Source organism: Epinephelus lanceolatus, chromosome 18 (assembly GCF_041903045.1).
Source record: "Epinephelus lanceolatus isolate andai-2023 chromosome 18, ASM4190304v1, whole genome shotgun sequence".
Taxonomy (NCBI): Eukaryota; Metazoa; Chordata; class Actinopteri; order Perciformes; family Serranidae; genus Epinephelus; species Epinephelus lanceolatus.
This window is the reverse complement of record NC_135751.1, coordinates 37,648,260-37,664,352: the sequence shown is the minus strand read 5'-3', so window position 1 is coordinate 37,664,352 and position 16,093 is coordinate 37,648,260. Positions and strand designations below refer to the sequence as shown.

Below are 16,093 nucleotides of genomic sequence, written 5' to 3'. Positions count from 1 at the left end.
TCTTACTCCACTGTTTGTCAGACTAGTGAGGACTAGTCAGACTGATGCGTTGAGAACTGATGAAGCTGCTTGGATAAGAGGCGAAACGTCTTCTAGACAAAATCAAAGTCCAGTTGCCTACGATTTAATTGTTGCCAGAATCTGAAATTGTATCCGCCCATCTAAACACAAAATCAGGGAGAAAGTCATCAGTCTTTAGTTAAGCAAAGCGTCTAAAGACTGACTTGTGAGTCTACTTACATATATACAATAGGCAGGGCTTTCAATAGGACCTTTACTTTAGTAGAGTATTTTCCCAGTGTGGCATTAGTACTTTTACATCAGTACAGATCTGAATATTTCTCCTTGGTTGGTCTTGTAGCATTTTGTTTAAATGTGTGTGGGAGTACAGATTATTTATCTCTATTCAGCCGGTGAGCGTTTAATGCTTAACCTGCTGACACTGGCATTAATTCATACCTGGCATTTAGATTATTTATGTTGTTGGCTTCTAAGTATTGTTGTATTTTCATTGATGCAGCAGTAGCTGTGTTTCGAGTAAAGCGGTACAAGCATATTTTTTATAGTCTAAAAAGGTTGATGTGCCAGATACACATTGGCCAACACCTTAATTGCACTGGCACTGATTATCACTGCCACAGTGTGTATGGACAGGACATCACCGCTCTGTGCTTTCTGGCACCCTGTCGTCATGTTAGATGTGCTGATGACTACACATTCGCCTCAGTGATGCAGAATGTCAGCTTTAAACATTTGTTTTAATATCAGCCTGTTTGCAGGTACTTGAAAAGCCCTCGTTTGTGTCCTCTTCCTTTCTCCTCCCTCTGTTTCCCCTCTTCACCTTCAGTGAAGCTGCACTCCATAATCTGATGAGCTGAGCTGTCGTTAATGTATTAGAAAAACAAAAAAAAACTTGATACGGTATGTTAATTCCCACGGCTGAATCACGTATCAAAGGATATGATTCATTTTTAATTTTGCTTTGCAGCAGTTTCCTCACAACAGACGCAGCAGCAGACAGACGGAGAGCAAAACAAAAACACAAACAGCCGCTTGGGAGGTGAGAAGCAGTGCAATGGAGGGGACACAGCGGGAGGTGTCAGGGGGGCGAGGTACAGTTATAATGAGAGGTTTGTGTGTGTGTGTGTGCACACGTGTGTTTTGTGCTATACATCATTGCACCGCTGCCTGTTGTGATTGCCTGACCCCGGGTTTCGGCACATTACCACCTTAACAGCTTTGTGGCTGGATTTATTCGACGGGTGCACACATAGGGTGCAAACGCACACACATGTGCACCCCAGACTCACACACACAATCACACACACACATGTTTACACACAGAGCCACTGCTCTTTCTCGCTCACAGCTGGGTGAAAGTGTCTCGCTGTCAAATGTATGCAGGTTGAGAATGAATTTTAAAAATGCGAAAAACAATTTCACCAGGGCTCATCCAGTCTGAGCAGAAACACAGAGTGTGTTTGTCTCTCACAGGTGCAATATCCAGAATCATGACATCATATTTCACAGTCGGGGTCTCAGACTCAGTGTTGGTTTTTGGTCATTTACATTTAAGGCAATTATTCAGGTCGTTTGATGGTTATTTTATTCAGAGCAGCGCACAACCAGCTTGACGAGAAGTTTCTGTTTCTCTTTTTTTGTGGTATTTCATTACCACCATCTTCTTTTCTGTTTGTCTCAGTAAGTTCATGACATTCAGTCATACAACATGAGCTGAGTGTAGGTATTGTTTTAATGAAACAATTTCAGCTCTGTTTGTTTGGTCTATTTGCTCCCACTCATGTCTTTGCACTGACTTTGCGTACAAAGCACAGCCTCTGAAATGTGTGTTTAACCTGATCACATGCAATGGTAATAAATCAAAGAAATTAAGCCTTATTAACAAAAAATAAAATGAACAATTACAGTATTTGCCTTCTCTTTAGCCCTTACCCTTCCATTTATCACACAGTGGGTCTCATACAGGAAGCGTTATACGAACAAATTTCCTCTTATTTTTGCTCATATCCACGATTTGTTCCTATTTTGTTAGCTTGGATTCATCAGTATCGTCTTATTTTTGCTCTTCTCTTAGGTAAAAAGAAAATTTCGCGAGAGCACTCTTACCAAGAGAAGAGAAAAACATCTGGGACCGGTCGCACAAAACTCCACAAGTTTTCCCCTCAAGTATGACACTTAAGGCTTCATTTCTCCTTAGTTGAGAGACTTACACAGATGCACAGAATCCCTTAGAAGGTTTCCTTACGTAAGGAAAAACATTAATTCACTTACTCTGTTGAAAGAGATTTTACAGCAGTAAAAGTTTCCATGATTGTTTGTTTGCTTGGACTCACGCTTGTGACACCTGTTATCGTCTCACAAAGTTGGCTTATTGTTAGACAGTAAAAAATTGGCAGAAGAAAAGAAGATAAGAACCATACTGGTCAGAGGAGGAGAAGATTCTGGAGGAATACAATCATAGAAAGCACAAACTAAAGAGTAAATTTGATCCCCAAATACCAGAAAACAGAAAACAATTGTAGGAAGAAATTACAAAACGAAAACTAATTCAGTCAAATCTAAAGTGTAAAATCAAAAGTGTTTCCACTGGTTTCTCCTGGTCACAGAACACTCCTCTCGAGCTCTGTTAGTTTTTTTCATTTATCACCATAAACTCATTCATGTTACAGTTAAGACAGAGTCAGAGGTACCTTAAGTTTTTTTGTTTTTGGATTCTGTGCAACTGTGTAAATTCCTCAGCTAAGGAGAAACTAAGCCCTAATTTAAGGTAATTTGTGCAACTGGTCCCTGCATCTTAAAGGACAACTTCGGTATTTTTCAACCTGGGCCCTATTTCCCCATGTGTATGTGTGCTCGTTCTAAAATTGGTTCAGTATTGAGGGAGGCGGCTGCAGCCAGGAGCCGTGAAACGAGCTAAAACGGTAATGGGGGCAAATGCGTCCCGTATAAGTTTGCGCATTAAAAGTGCTTTTTTTCACCACTGATCGGTTCAAATTGCCAGTGCTATCTCTGTAAATAGCATACTAAGCGTTTCGAACATTGTTTATATAACATTACCTCCACTAGCTCTCTCTACTCGTGGGACAGCCGTTTTCTTGAGGAAGAGGTGTTTCAGGATTGGATGTCTTCTCTTCTTCGGCTGGCAGTAGTCATCTTGGGAGAAGTGAGCACTGCAGACCCGATGGTCTGCAAGGCGCAGTGTCTGGACAGGAGTGTTAGCATCCATTTGTAGCACAACTAGCCACAACTTCAGCATCTCGCCGTCCGACAAAGGCAGCCTATGAAAGCTGTACGGGGTGTTGCGCGACATCCTGTTCTTGCAATTCAGATAAGCACAAACACGAACCATTGTTTTCGTGCTCGGCGCTCAGCATGGCTCCTCTGTTTTCTTCTGGCAACAAGCAAAGCTCTCGCGAGATGACGTCACACACAGCCCAGAGGTAAGGGAAACGCTTAGTATGCTATTTACAGAGATAGCACTGGCGATCTGAACCGGTCAGTGGCGAAAAAAAGCACTTTTAATGCGCAAACTTATACGGGACGCATTTGCCCCCGTTACCGTTTTAGCTCGTTTCACGGCTGCTGGCTGCATCCGCCTCCCTCAATACTGAACCAATTTTAAAACGAGTTCTACCTATGAATCGTATGCACACATACACATGGGGAAATAGGGCCCAGGTTGAAAAATACCGAAGTTATCCTTTAAGTTGTCAGAGAAAAGGGTGAGCACAGGTGCATGTGATGGGCCACAAGGCCCTCCTCTGACATGTCAAACAACATCGGAAACATGATTTGGAACGTGAAACATGTTGTATTTCAGTGTTTCAGCTGGAGAGGAAGAGACCTCTTTGGATAATTTGGCTCCTGGTAAAACACCTCCTGAACGTCTGGATCAGAAAAAAGGTTGAAAACTGATACGTCACAAATGTTTCGCCATTGCTGGGTTCTTGATTTTCCTTTAACGCCAGTATTGACACTATGGTCAATAACATTTACTTTGTTAAAGTTTGCTGCTGAGGTAATCTTCTTACAGCCTTTGTAAGGGGGGAAGCATCTCTCCAATTCTGGGGCATGTGCCAGAGCACCTGCCCTTATGTAGTGTTAAGGGGCTACTCATTCAGCACACCTGGGTAAATGCAGATTTAGATGGTTGAGAAGGTTTGATGCATCTGGAGTTGACTTCTCTTATTTTTTCTCTTAACAGAAAATTAAGAGAAACTGAAGAGAGTTGCTGCATAATTCTCAACGCATACAGTGTTGTGGTCTGACATTCTGGCTGAACAAATGTGACCTACCAGGCATGAATACACATTTCTCACTGCAATACCACTACAATATCTTCCCCACAGTATCTCAGGGAGACCTGTTTTTTCTCCAGACCCACAGTACACATTTTCTCTAAGCAGTGACCAGGATGAAATCTTCCAACAACTGCTCAGAAAACCCCTCCAAGCACCTTGAAATAGAGTTTCCAGTACAAATGAACCCGCCGACACCCCAGCAGTTTAAATAACACCAGCCCAGCTCCGTCCTAACAGAAGTCGAGAGTCATCCAAAGGTTTTTAAAAAAGCCCTCAAGAGTGAAAATGTCTTTAAAGCAAGTTTTGAAAGACTCGCTCAGACAATGATTATCCGTGCAGCCTGGCAACAAAGCTAACCAGCCATCCACAGCTCTCAATGGCAAATCAGCAGAATTACAACAGCTAAGCCCTTCACTCATCAGCACCTCCTTCTCTCTTGTGTAACTTTCTCCCTTCCTCCTTCTATCCCTCCCTCCCCCGTGCTCCAGCGGACTGTCCTTTAATGGGCTCCTTTAATACTGAGTTCTGGTGGTCAGCTCTGTCCTCATTGTCTCTGTTCCCCCAACATCACCCTCTGCCATCTCTCTTTTTATTTCTCACAGTCTCATTTCCTTTATGGTCGTCACTGACCCTTTTCATATCCTTTCCTACAAGTAAGAGACACTGTCTTGGGACTAAGCCATGGGAACACTGAGGGAGTTTAAACCATTTAATCCAACATGCAACAAGTCCTGATGCCAAAATTCAGTGCAACAATAAATATAGAGTTCCTTTATTTAAGTTAAAGGGGCCATACCATAATGTAACAGCACTCCTTCACAGCTGAAAGTTCTGCATTCAAGAATACAAAGTCTTTATCAGCAAAAAGTGCTGAGCATTAAACATAAACTGCAGCAGAATGATCCCTGCAGGTGTGTTGTATTATAATATTGGATTAGTATTACTGATTCATGACTGAGCAAACAGCATTTCAATATTTTAGATAGTCAAGATGGAGCTAAATTAAATACTGTTGAAGGCTTTGCTTAATGTATTGCATTTTAAAATCTCATTATATGTTTTGTAATTAAAATCTTGACCTTAGTGGTATGAAATTGAAAAACTCAAGTAAAGTACAAGTACTTCAAAGCTGCTACCTTCAAGCAGTACTGAAATGACAAATCTAATCTGCTGTTTCAGTATGGTTAAGGTCTGGTCAGGTAAAGGTCAGGGTAGTCTCGCTTACCAGACCTTTCTCAAGAAAAGAAAGGTCTGGCTGCGCCGACTCTCACTTTAAGATTGGAGAAAAAAAACGCCCCGGCTGCTTGTATTTCTTTCAACCAATCACAATAGTTCTGGGCAGTGCCACAGCAATGGTGTGCTTGCAAAAATATTGCCGGGGGGAAACAAGTTTTGGTGTAACACGCCCACAAAAATATCGCCTACAGGACGCGAACCATGGCAGAAGAATGGCTACATCCCCGCAAGATCAAACACCGCAAAAGTTAGTAAAGGACGTGTTGAAAACAGTTGAAAACTGCTACACAACCAAAGGTGGTAGGGCGGGACTTCAGCGGGTGGCTCGTTCCGCCCAATGAGAGGCTGATCTATGCAGCGAACTTCCGCCCACTCAGACTAGGGTCAGAGTAAGGGACTATTGACAGGATGAGAGTTAAAGAGGCAACAGACAGCATCTTTTCCTAAATATATCATTATGAAAATAATGTAGGTTGCACAGGGTAGTGGCCACAGTAAAATCAGACTATCAGAGTTTACACAGGTTACTTAGTGGCTTTGCAATAAGCTTCTGCCACCGGTGCGTCATGTACTGCGAAATTGGTCGGTCAGCCAATCAGGGACTGGAGCTGGTCCTTATGAGGAGTTGGGCATGAGATAGTTGAGTCACAAGCACAATGGCAGATGGACAAAGTTTGGAGACAAGTGACAAGTGTCTGAGGAGGCAAAGAAGAGCAAAAAGGAGAGCGATAAAAGAAGAGGAAAAACAAGAGTAAACCTCAGTCAGGTGTTCAAGAGATGGAGGGAGCTCCGTGACCAAAGAGGCTTCAAAACCAGTGTCCAGCTAGCTTTCTTTCTAATGGATCAGTAAGTAACACGGCTAAATGTTAGCGAGACGAGAGAGGACTGTACTGTACTGGCTGCTAGTTCATTCCTAGCTGGCCAGCATCGCAAATCACCGCAACCAGGGAGCGGGTAGCGAGTGTTGGTCGGCTGACATCCTCGTTGCCATTCTACAGCAGCCCTCGGACAGTGATACCCCCCTCCCTTCCTTCTGTTCTCTTCTCACGGAGGCAGCTATCGACAGACATCGCCCAGCTAAGTTACGCCCAGCTAAGTGAACACTGGACTTTGTTTCCCATTCAATTTGAGCTCCAACCGGCCGTATCATTTCCATACGGTAGCGTTTATTCTAGAATGGGGACTGTTTACATGTGCATATTGGTATAATTCCACTGTGTCTACTGTTGTTTGTACTGATACTGTGCATATTGGTATCTGTTGCCTCTTTAAAGTCAAATACTTTAATAACCATCCACCCCAGCTACCATTATAGTAAAATAGTACAGTTCTGGGTGTGCAATGGGACATTTAGAGCAAAGAAAAATATTTTTTGCAAGCACATAAATGATATTTTTAGAGAAATTATTATCCTCAAAGAACAATTTAACTCAAGGACACAAAAATCGAAAGCAAACAAAATGAATGCATTTGCTGTTATCTCCCTAAACACACAACAATGATGTCTCTTACCAAGTTTTATCCATTTCCTCTCTCCTAGTGTAACAATGTTTATTTTGTACTAACATTTTCAGTGTTCGCCCCGATAAGTACTGTTACTGTTATTATTGATTGTAAGAGGTAAAGAAGACAGAAAAATAGTATTTTCTGAATTCTCTTCAAGCGTGTAATGAGATGAAATATCTTAACCATTATATTGCTTATCTGATGATGAAGACAGACAGTGTCATACGTTGTATGCACGAGCCAACATGTAAAGACTAAGGGCTCTAGTTTCCCAGTGCAGCACAGGGTGGCGAACCCCGCGCAGAGCTAGTTTCGAGCAGCGCAACCCGAGGTGCGCTCAGTTTGGTAGTTTGGCAGACTGAGGTGCGCTGAGATGGGTGTGGCAGCGCAGCAGGGGGAGGTGTCGACAGATCCAGCTTGGCGCAGTGACAGTTTCGTGCCAAAAGGCTTTGCCAAAGGTACGCTAAAAACTCGCCAGCTGAAACCAGGTCTACTGTCAGCGCAGGCGGAGCGCAGACGGTGTAAGTCGAAGTTTGGCTGACCGGTGGACAGTGCGCACACGTCACCAAAACCTCACAGGCAGGTTTCCAGAATATCAGGCACATTAACGATGCAATAAATAGCCAAAAAAACACTATTCAATGCAACTATCTGCAATCAACACATAAATGTATCTCTATATCGACTGTCCCGTCACATCTGATGTCAGATCAAAGGGGATTGGTACCGTTTGGCACGTTTGGCACGCGTAATGGAAACCCAACTTGATTTGATTAACACAGCTGCAAACTAATGAGTTCACATCCCTCTCAGCTAACCACAAACAGCCACAACATCAGATAGGGAGTATATATTCAGCATCTGTCATCTTAGAAAAGTCAAAAGAAAAGAAACAGAGTGAGACTGCGAGAGAGAAAGAGAGAGCACGCGTGCACGAGAGAAACGCAACATTGATTTACAATTGTGGTGACCTCCTCCCAGGCTACCTTTGCATCATCAGCCCGTGGAGGTCTGCTCGCAGTTCCGTATATTCAGACACTGCGAGCAGACCTCCCGGACCAAAACATCAGTTTCCTCCTGGGAGGAGTTTGGCCGTCTGACGCTGCTGCTCTCTTCTGCCATGGCGAATTGAGTAAACTGTCATTACGCCTTCACACGGCGCATTTAAGGGCGAGGAGAGGGGCTCATTTGATTGGTGTGATGTGTGTAAAACCCACTCCACGCCTTCTCTCCTCCTTCTTTCCAACTTGCGCAGGTAGGAGGGACGGAGGTGGGAAAGAGGAGTAGCGGCGCCAGGCGCAAGTTGTGCCAAACTTGCAAAATCCGCCTGGCCACACCCAGTTGGCAAAGCACAGGTGCGCTGCACTCCCGCCTCGCCCGGTCTGCGAAACTAGAGCCCTAAGGTTCCATCCCAATACTCACACTTCCCCTCAAAATTGGCCCTGGCCCTAGTTTTTGCGCATTCCTTCGAAGGGCTAGGGTGTCCCAAACTTTAGGGAAGTGCTTTCAGCCCTTAAAATCACCACTTAATTTGAAGGGCCGTGTGATGCATACTTGTGAACCCATCTCAGCTGAGGGGAAGATTGAATTTCCCAGGCTGCATTGTGAAACTATCCAGCCAGGCTAGTTTTCCAGGAAGATGGCAGCCTCCATTAGAAAGCCATCACACAATTGTAAGTACTATTTTGACAACATGCCCCATTGGCTGAAATGCATGTGTATAAATATGATTGGTTGTCTTTTATTGTTTTAACCTTTTAAAAATGTTTTGATCCATACCCATCTTATTTAACTGTTCTTTGTAATGTGTGTTATGGTGACCCTGATGAAGGCTACCAGCCAACACGCATTGGTCTGACAATAAAGTTCAAGCAATCATGTGGGTCATTCCTGAATTGCAAACAGCGGTAAAACTGGAGACAAATATATTGCTTTGATTGTTCAAATAAAATTGTTCTCCAGAATTCACAGAGGGAAGCGTGCATCTACTGCTAGCTCACGTTACAGCTCAGCCGAGGAGGACGCCATTAACGTTCACATCTCGCGCTGTCTGATCCAGGAGTAGATGCATGCTTCAAAAGAAAATAGTTCCTACATGAAACTGCTCACAACAAGGTCTGTGGATTATCTTGAGTAACCGGGTCGTGATTTCTGCAAAGAGACATTGCTGTTGAGTTTTTCAGATGTAATTTTTTTGACGGTTTGAGCACCACAAGCTATGTCCATTAAATTTCATTATATTGGAGAGAAGGCAGACATCTCTACGGCTGATATCTCCAACACTCTGCAACTCACACTAAAACAATCTAGACTGATAAGAAGCACTACAGGTAAGGAGGAAAAATTTCTGCTTTTGTGGTGAACTGTCCCTTTAAAGATCACTTCTATTACTCTATTCTTCTTATTTCCACTCGGGGAGGGTGGGACTGATTCCATCCAGGAAGGTCAAAGTGAACGGTCAAGCGAGCAGAGTTTCAGTGTCTTGCTCCAGGACGCTTCATCGGGACGGACGCTTGCCAACATCTGTCCTGCTGATTGGAGGCATACACATGTCACTTCTGAGAAACTTCAAGACAAAAGCTGGATCTCCTTTGACAGTCTGACCTGCATGTGGCACAGGCGGCCAACCAGATTTCAGAAACATCTCCCAAACGACCCCTTGACTCAAGTATAAAGCTTCACACATAATTGTTTGATTCAGGGGAGAAAATGTGCCAAGAGCTGCCAGCTTTCATTGTGTTCTGGGTGGCTCAGCGCAGTCTAACACTAATGAGTGCTGATGTCCACTGCTATCCTCCTCTTCCTCCTCCTCCTCATCCTCATCCTCCTCTTCGCATCCTCCCCTGGAAGGATGAGAGGAGATCCGGTAATGACAGGATTTTAAAGGAGCCCCCATGGCCTGACTCTTAACACCCGATAGGCTGGCCGGTCACACCCAGCACACACACTGTCTCCCTCTCTTCCTCTCCCTCCCCGTCACACACACACACACACACACACACACACACACACAACAAAAACACACACCCCTGTTCTCTGCACTAGAATTAGCCGTTGGCAGCACTCCAGTCAGATCCGCTCAATATTCCACCCTTCCAAAAACCACCCTCTCTCTTCTCATTGTTCACTGGAGCCGCACATTGCCACAGTCATAGTTGTGTCACAGCAATCAATCAGCCATCAATGTGAAACGGCTACACCGATACAGAGAAAACACAACACAACTGCACTGTAATCCCCCCCACTCCTCCCTAACTGTCCCCTGACATCTCTCCTCTGGAGTCTCCATCCTGCTGCCTGACCTCCATCTGCTCCTCACTCTCTCCGTCTCCTTCTCCACCACTATGTCCGTTGCTCCCTCATGGTTGCGTACAGACATCACACCCATTATCACCTCTCTGTGATTCAGGCACTTGATTCATTACCCAGCTGGTGACCTTCTCACACATACAGAAATTCGCAGACAGACACACAAGCCCGGCATTCACACATGCAGGCATTTACACTCGCACACGATCGCGCACATGCATGAACACTGCTGTGATACGACTGAATATGCAGATAAGATTTTTTGATAATTTCAGATTTCTTCTATCCGCTTTGTATGCAGCTGACAGTGTTGAGGCTGTTCTCATGCACTGGTCATACTTATGCCTACGAAAAGTAAAGCACTAGAATTGGTATTTAACCCACGTAATTCATTTCATTTACTGGTTTATTTAAAACAGGGACAGTCTGTGATATTGCACCAGATGTAGCACACATTTCATCTGTTGTCTCAAGGCATGCTGCACATGTATGCACACAATATATATTCCACATAACATCAGTAAGTACACACACCTGTAGGACAGTGCATAAACAACATTAGAGGCATTATCACACAACATGACTGTCTGTCTTTCAGCCATCTTTTAACATTAGTTTTAAACTGCATGGTGGTGCAGTGGTTAGCATTGCTGCCTCACAGCAAGACCTGTTCTCCCTGTGTCAGCGTGGGTTTCCTCCAGCTTCCTCCCACAGTCCAAAGACATGCAGGTTAATTGGTGACTCTAAATTGTCCGTAGGTGTGAATGTGAGTGTGAATGGTTGTCTGTCTCTATGTGTCAGTCCTGTGATAGTCTGGTGACCTGTCCAGGGTGAACCCCGCCTCTCACCCAGTGTCAGCTGGGATAGGCTCCAGCCCCCCTGCAACCGCTATAAGGATAAGCAGTTACGGAAAATTAAAGAATGAATGAGTAAAACTAATCCTGTCATACTGTGGTAATTTGCACCAGGAGGCTGTGATCACGTGACCTATGTGCCGCCGGGAGCAAAGACAGTCAGGTAAAGTAGCACATAGAGCCAACTGGTGACCTTCAGTTTGCCAGCCAGCTGAAAAAAAATCAAAGATGGTTGCAAAACAGGAAGATGTACCAAGACGTTTATAATTTTTATTTAAGATACCGGTCAGTTCTTATCAAAAATGGGTTACAGGATAGACTTCCCTATACCATGGAAACTATACCATGGTTTTTAGTTTGATATATAAAGCCTGGCTCCTAGAAAAATGCTAATATATGGGGTATTAGAGAGAGTCAGGTGAATGCCAGTTTTGTGGTTCAGAGCCTGAGTCAACGGTCCATCTGTTTTAGTTTTGTCTTATTGTATCTGCATTTTGGGATGAGGTTCAAAAGATGTGCTCAAAAATGACTTTACACCTGGAGCTGGATCGCTTCTCTGTGATGCTGGGGGATGTCACAGTGACAAAGACCTATACTGTTAATTTAATTATATTATTAGGGAATAGGTTTATTTATAAGGCAACTGGAGCACAATCTTTAAATATCTATAGATTTCAGGGCTTCCTTAAACACCAGATTATTTTGGACGGATATTATACAATTAAGGTTATTTAGACAGATGGGAAAAGTCAATTGAAACTGAGGGGTGGTGAGAGAACTTCAGTAAGTACGTTAAGTAAATAAGTATGCAAGAACACAAATGTCTGAGTCAGCTGGATTGGACATTAAATGGATTTTATCCTGCCAGCTCACCAGTAAAACGTCTGTAATGTCAGATTAAGCCCATGTGCAAATAGAGCGGGTCATTTTCCAGAGAATTTCCAGCGAGCGAGTTGGTACATTTATGACATTTTTATTATGCGACTGCACGAAACAGGAAGACTACAAACATCAGAGGCTGAAGAAGAAGGATGATTTACACAAAGACACCAATGAAAATATCAAACTGGAGAGATGATAGGGTTCAGGAACATCTGTCGGTAAGGGTTGTCGCCAGAATTGTCATTTAAGACTCTGTTGGTCACGATCAAATTATGAACCAGCTATGTAAACAAAACACAACGATTTCCGCAGTGTACTTTTTGTATCATGTCCTGCCTCCTGCAAACTCCACCCTAGCGCCACCCCTCGCCTCAACCAAATACAATATTTCCACTACATGAGAAAGCTTCTGACCCGGACAGTCTCCTGTTGTGTGCTACATGTGAGAAAGGGCAACTCCACAGTAACTGAATTCATCCAAAAATTTATCCAGAACCCGAAAGTTAATTCACAAAAGCTGCAGAACTCCGTATTCGTCAGCTCCACACTGCAGTCTTTAGCTCTCACCAGCCATTAGCGGCACACGTAACAAAATGTTAAGCTCTGTGATTGGATGATTCTTGCCTTCTACCTTCTACTCCGAAATTTTTATACACTAAAAATTACACCTTCAACTCTTTATCTTCCTGCCAATCCAAGCCCTCGAAGAACTCATCCAACTCCCATACTACCTGAGCCATGAGCGCCCAAAAAGGCCCTTCGCATTTTGCAAGTCTTTATTCTACCCAGTCTTCCCAAAAGTTTATGAGTTGGTCTGAAATGTAAAGCTGAAAAATATAGTAAAGTAAGTTATCTGTTGTTCTAAAAATATGATTTTCAAAGATTTTAAAGAAACGTATAGAAACAGACATTAACTGGAAAGCTTCTGCTATATATTGTTAAATGAGCAACAAGGACTCTTTTTCTCTCATCCATCCATCCATCCATACCTGGAGTTGGTCATGTCCGTCTGTCCTCCCTGACTCTTCTCCAGCCCGAGCTTGGTGAAAATCCCAACCAACACCATGATGGCCACCACTCCACAGATAATATACACGATCATGTGGGTCCGATCCTTGTCCGGCTCCTCCTGGACCTCCGTGACGGGTGCTGCCGGCCGCCCGGTGTTTGCCCAGACGGGCGTGTCATAGTTAGAACACGAAGTCTGGTCCAAACTGTGGATTTTGAACTGACAGCAGAAGCGGTAGAAGCAGGAGCCGCAACAGAACAGGTAGATACCTGCATTACAGTTAAAGGGCGGGTCCCACTGACCCATGACATCATAGTAACCCCAGCAACGGTTACCGCTAGTTGGAGCTGTTTTGTCCTCCACGTCTGGCGTGGGAGTTGCCAGCGCGGCCTCTGGTACCATAGAAGGCTGCGTTGTCTGGTTGTTGGGAGACACCTGGGCTAAAGCCTGACCTGACGGCCAGGAGTTCAGTCCGCCCAGAGAGGTCAAACTCAGGAGGATGGCCAGCGACAAGCTAACCAAAAGTGGGTGCACGGAGGTGGCCATCTTGGACTTACTCCAGTATGTTGTGGTGGCTCAGTGCTGATGTGTAATTTTAAATGACAGTAAAGCTCCTAGGTTTAAAAGCAACAAAGAAATAGAGAGCTGAGTATCCTCTTTGTCCAGAGCTTTAAATTGCAGTCACTGAATGAATCTCTGAGGTATTAGAAATCATTGAGATAACAGCTTTGATAAATAGAGTGCGGTCAGCCTATATATGCATGCCTGGAAGAAAAATAAAGAGCATTCACTTAGCGTTGTGGGAGTTATTACTGCACGCCGTTACAGAAGGTTAAATTGTCGTCAAGGGGCCGAGGAACAAGTGAGTGAAAGAAATCAATCTCACATCTCAACAGGAGTGAATGAGTCCCTCGTGAGCAGGCACTCACACGCACAGACACATCCCTGGCAGTTTACTGTGTGTGTGTTTATCAGAGCAGATAAATATTCCAAAATTTAGGAAGTGTCACCTCTCACAAAGCCATATATCATCAGCAGACAGCAGAGGCGGCTGTAGACAAATCCAGATCCAGTGGCTTGGAGGGAATCTAGTTTAGGAGGGCGTGTTACCTACGAATGAACTTGCCTCTGGCATTTCCTGCAATAAGCTCCCCTGCTGATGGGATGAATAATCCGTGAAAAGTGAGAACTCTTGGTTCCTGACGGCGCTCGCAGGGAAAAAAAAAGAAGGCAGATTCCTCTCAAACTGGAAGATAGTCACGGGCTCCCACATGAAAGGCTTCTCACTTCAGAGACGGACTCATATTCCTGAGTGGATAACAACTCTAATGCTCAACGCTGGAGTCAGATCAGTTGTGATGTCCTGGAAAAACTCTGACCAGAGTGCAGTGCTTTCCTCTGGAGTCGCCTCCACTTCTCCCTCTCAGATCTTTAACTTGCATCTATCATCCTCCTGCTCTCAGTGTCACTGTTCAAAAGAAGCTTTTTTATTTTTGTGGTGGGCATCTTTTCGCTGCCACCTTGCTCCACTTTGCTGAACGTGACTTCCTTTCTTGAGGTGTGTAGATCCAGTCTTTGTGAGTTAAACACTGAGCTTTTATTTTGGAAGGATTGTGTAGGATTCCTACTTCCAGCCCAACAGGTAACAGCAGCTGTGCGATATTCTTTAAAACAATACTCCAGGCTCTCGTCAAGCTGAAATCCTTTGATGATTACAGTCCAAAAGCTCCTGCACCTGAGGCGTGTTTTCCCTCACGCACACTCACACACACTCACGCACGCACGCACACACACACACTCACACACACACACACACACACAGCTCAAATCCCCCTGGTGAGAGTGCTCTGTCAGTGTCAGTCTGTAGCTTTTAAGCTACACACACAAGGAGTCCAGTGGCTCTTTGTTCTCGGCGTGCGCGGGGCTCCTGTTGCTGCTGCTGCTGCTGCTGCTGCTCTGTGCACACTCCACTGGAACCCCTCCTCTCCGTGGATCCCAGGGTCTCTAACAGACCCAGGACACCAGCTGGGTGCTCTGTCTGTCAGCCCGCTCAGTCCTGCCCTACAAGTGCTAAGGGGAGAGGAAAGAGAGAGGGGAGGGGGGGGGGGGGGGGCTGATGTTGTGATACTGGATCTCTGAATGTCTTAGTGTTGCTGCATCCAAGAGAAGCTGTAAAAAGAGATGCTGGGATGACTTGACCAGAGTGGAGTGTCCCACATAACTGATCGTGGCTTTGATGCTTTTGTCTCTCCTTCCTTTGCTCAGGTTTTGATTATCTTTACACCCTGATCTTAATCTCCTTCTATCCTCTCTTTGATATTTTGCCTTCTTTCTCTCCTCTCAGCCCGAGCCGGGCTGCACGGGTCTGTCGTCGCTGAGGAAATATCAGCGTGGGGTCAGAGAGCCCGCGGACTGCCCTCTGCACTTTCAGCGTTCAGTGTGCAAGCCTCACCGGAATAATACTCCCCCAGCCCATTCGGACGACAGAGACAAGTGGAGATGCGACAGCCACACAGGCGTGTGGCAATGAGGGCAGATCAAAAAAAGAAAAAGAAAAAATCCTGTTTTCAAAAGAAGCCCCCTTGGAAATATAGGACTGTCTGCAGCAGCAGCTCTTTCAACTCACTTGCCTTTTTGTCCATTTGCATCAATGTATTTTTTTGTCCTTTTTTCCCCCTTTTGAGCAAAAAATTGACAAAAAAACCATCAAAGCATTAATATGCAACAGTTTTAAAGCAAGTGCTGCATATTAGCTCCCAAATTTTTTCATGCAATGGATTTTTTGCTGTCAATTCAGTCCTTGTCCGGCTGCAGCTTCTTTGAAAACAGGCATAATTTGATATATATGTATAGGAATTTTATATATATATCATATGTATGTGTTTTCACTGGTGCTCTGCTTGTGGGATGCTCCAAACAGAAGTGGGAAGAGAAAGGAGAATTTTTTTATTCCATCCTCTCCTTTTGTTGTTGCC

The 16,093-nt window shown here is 44.4% G+C and overlaps 1 protein-coding gene across 2 annotated transcripts in view; it reads right to left on the bottom strand.

The window, feature by feature from the left end:
- The window catches only part of LOC117267961 (protein shisa-8), a 191,519-nt gene extending 175,927 nt beyond the window's left edge, over positions 1 to 15,592 (bottom strand). The window contains exon 1 of one of the 2 annotated variants that reach the window (XM_033644050.2): positions 13,099 to 15,592. In XM_033644050.2, the coding sequence (XP_033499941.2) occupies positions 13,099 to 13,664 (566 nt within the window). In that variant the 5' untranslated portion in view covers positions 13,665 to 15,592. The remainder of the gene's footprint in view (positions 1 to 13,098) is intronic. The other variant, XM_078161281.1, reaches the window with a different exon arrangement.
- Positions 15,593 to 16,093: the final 501 nt, after the last annotated feature.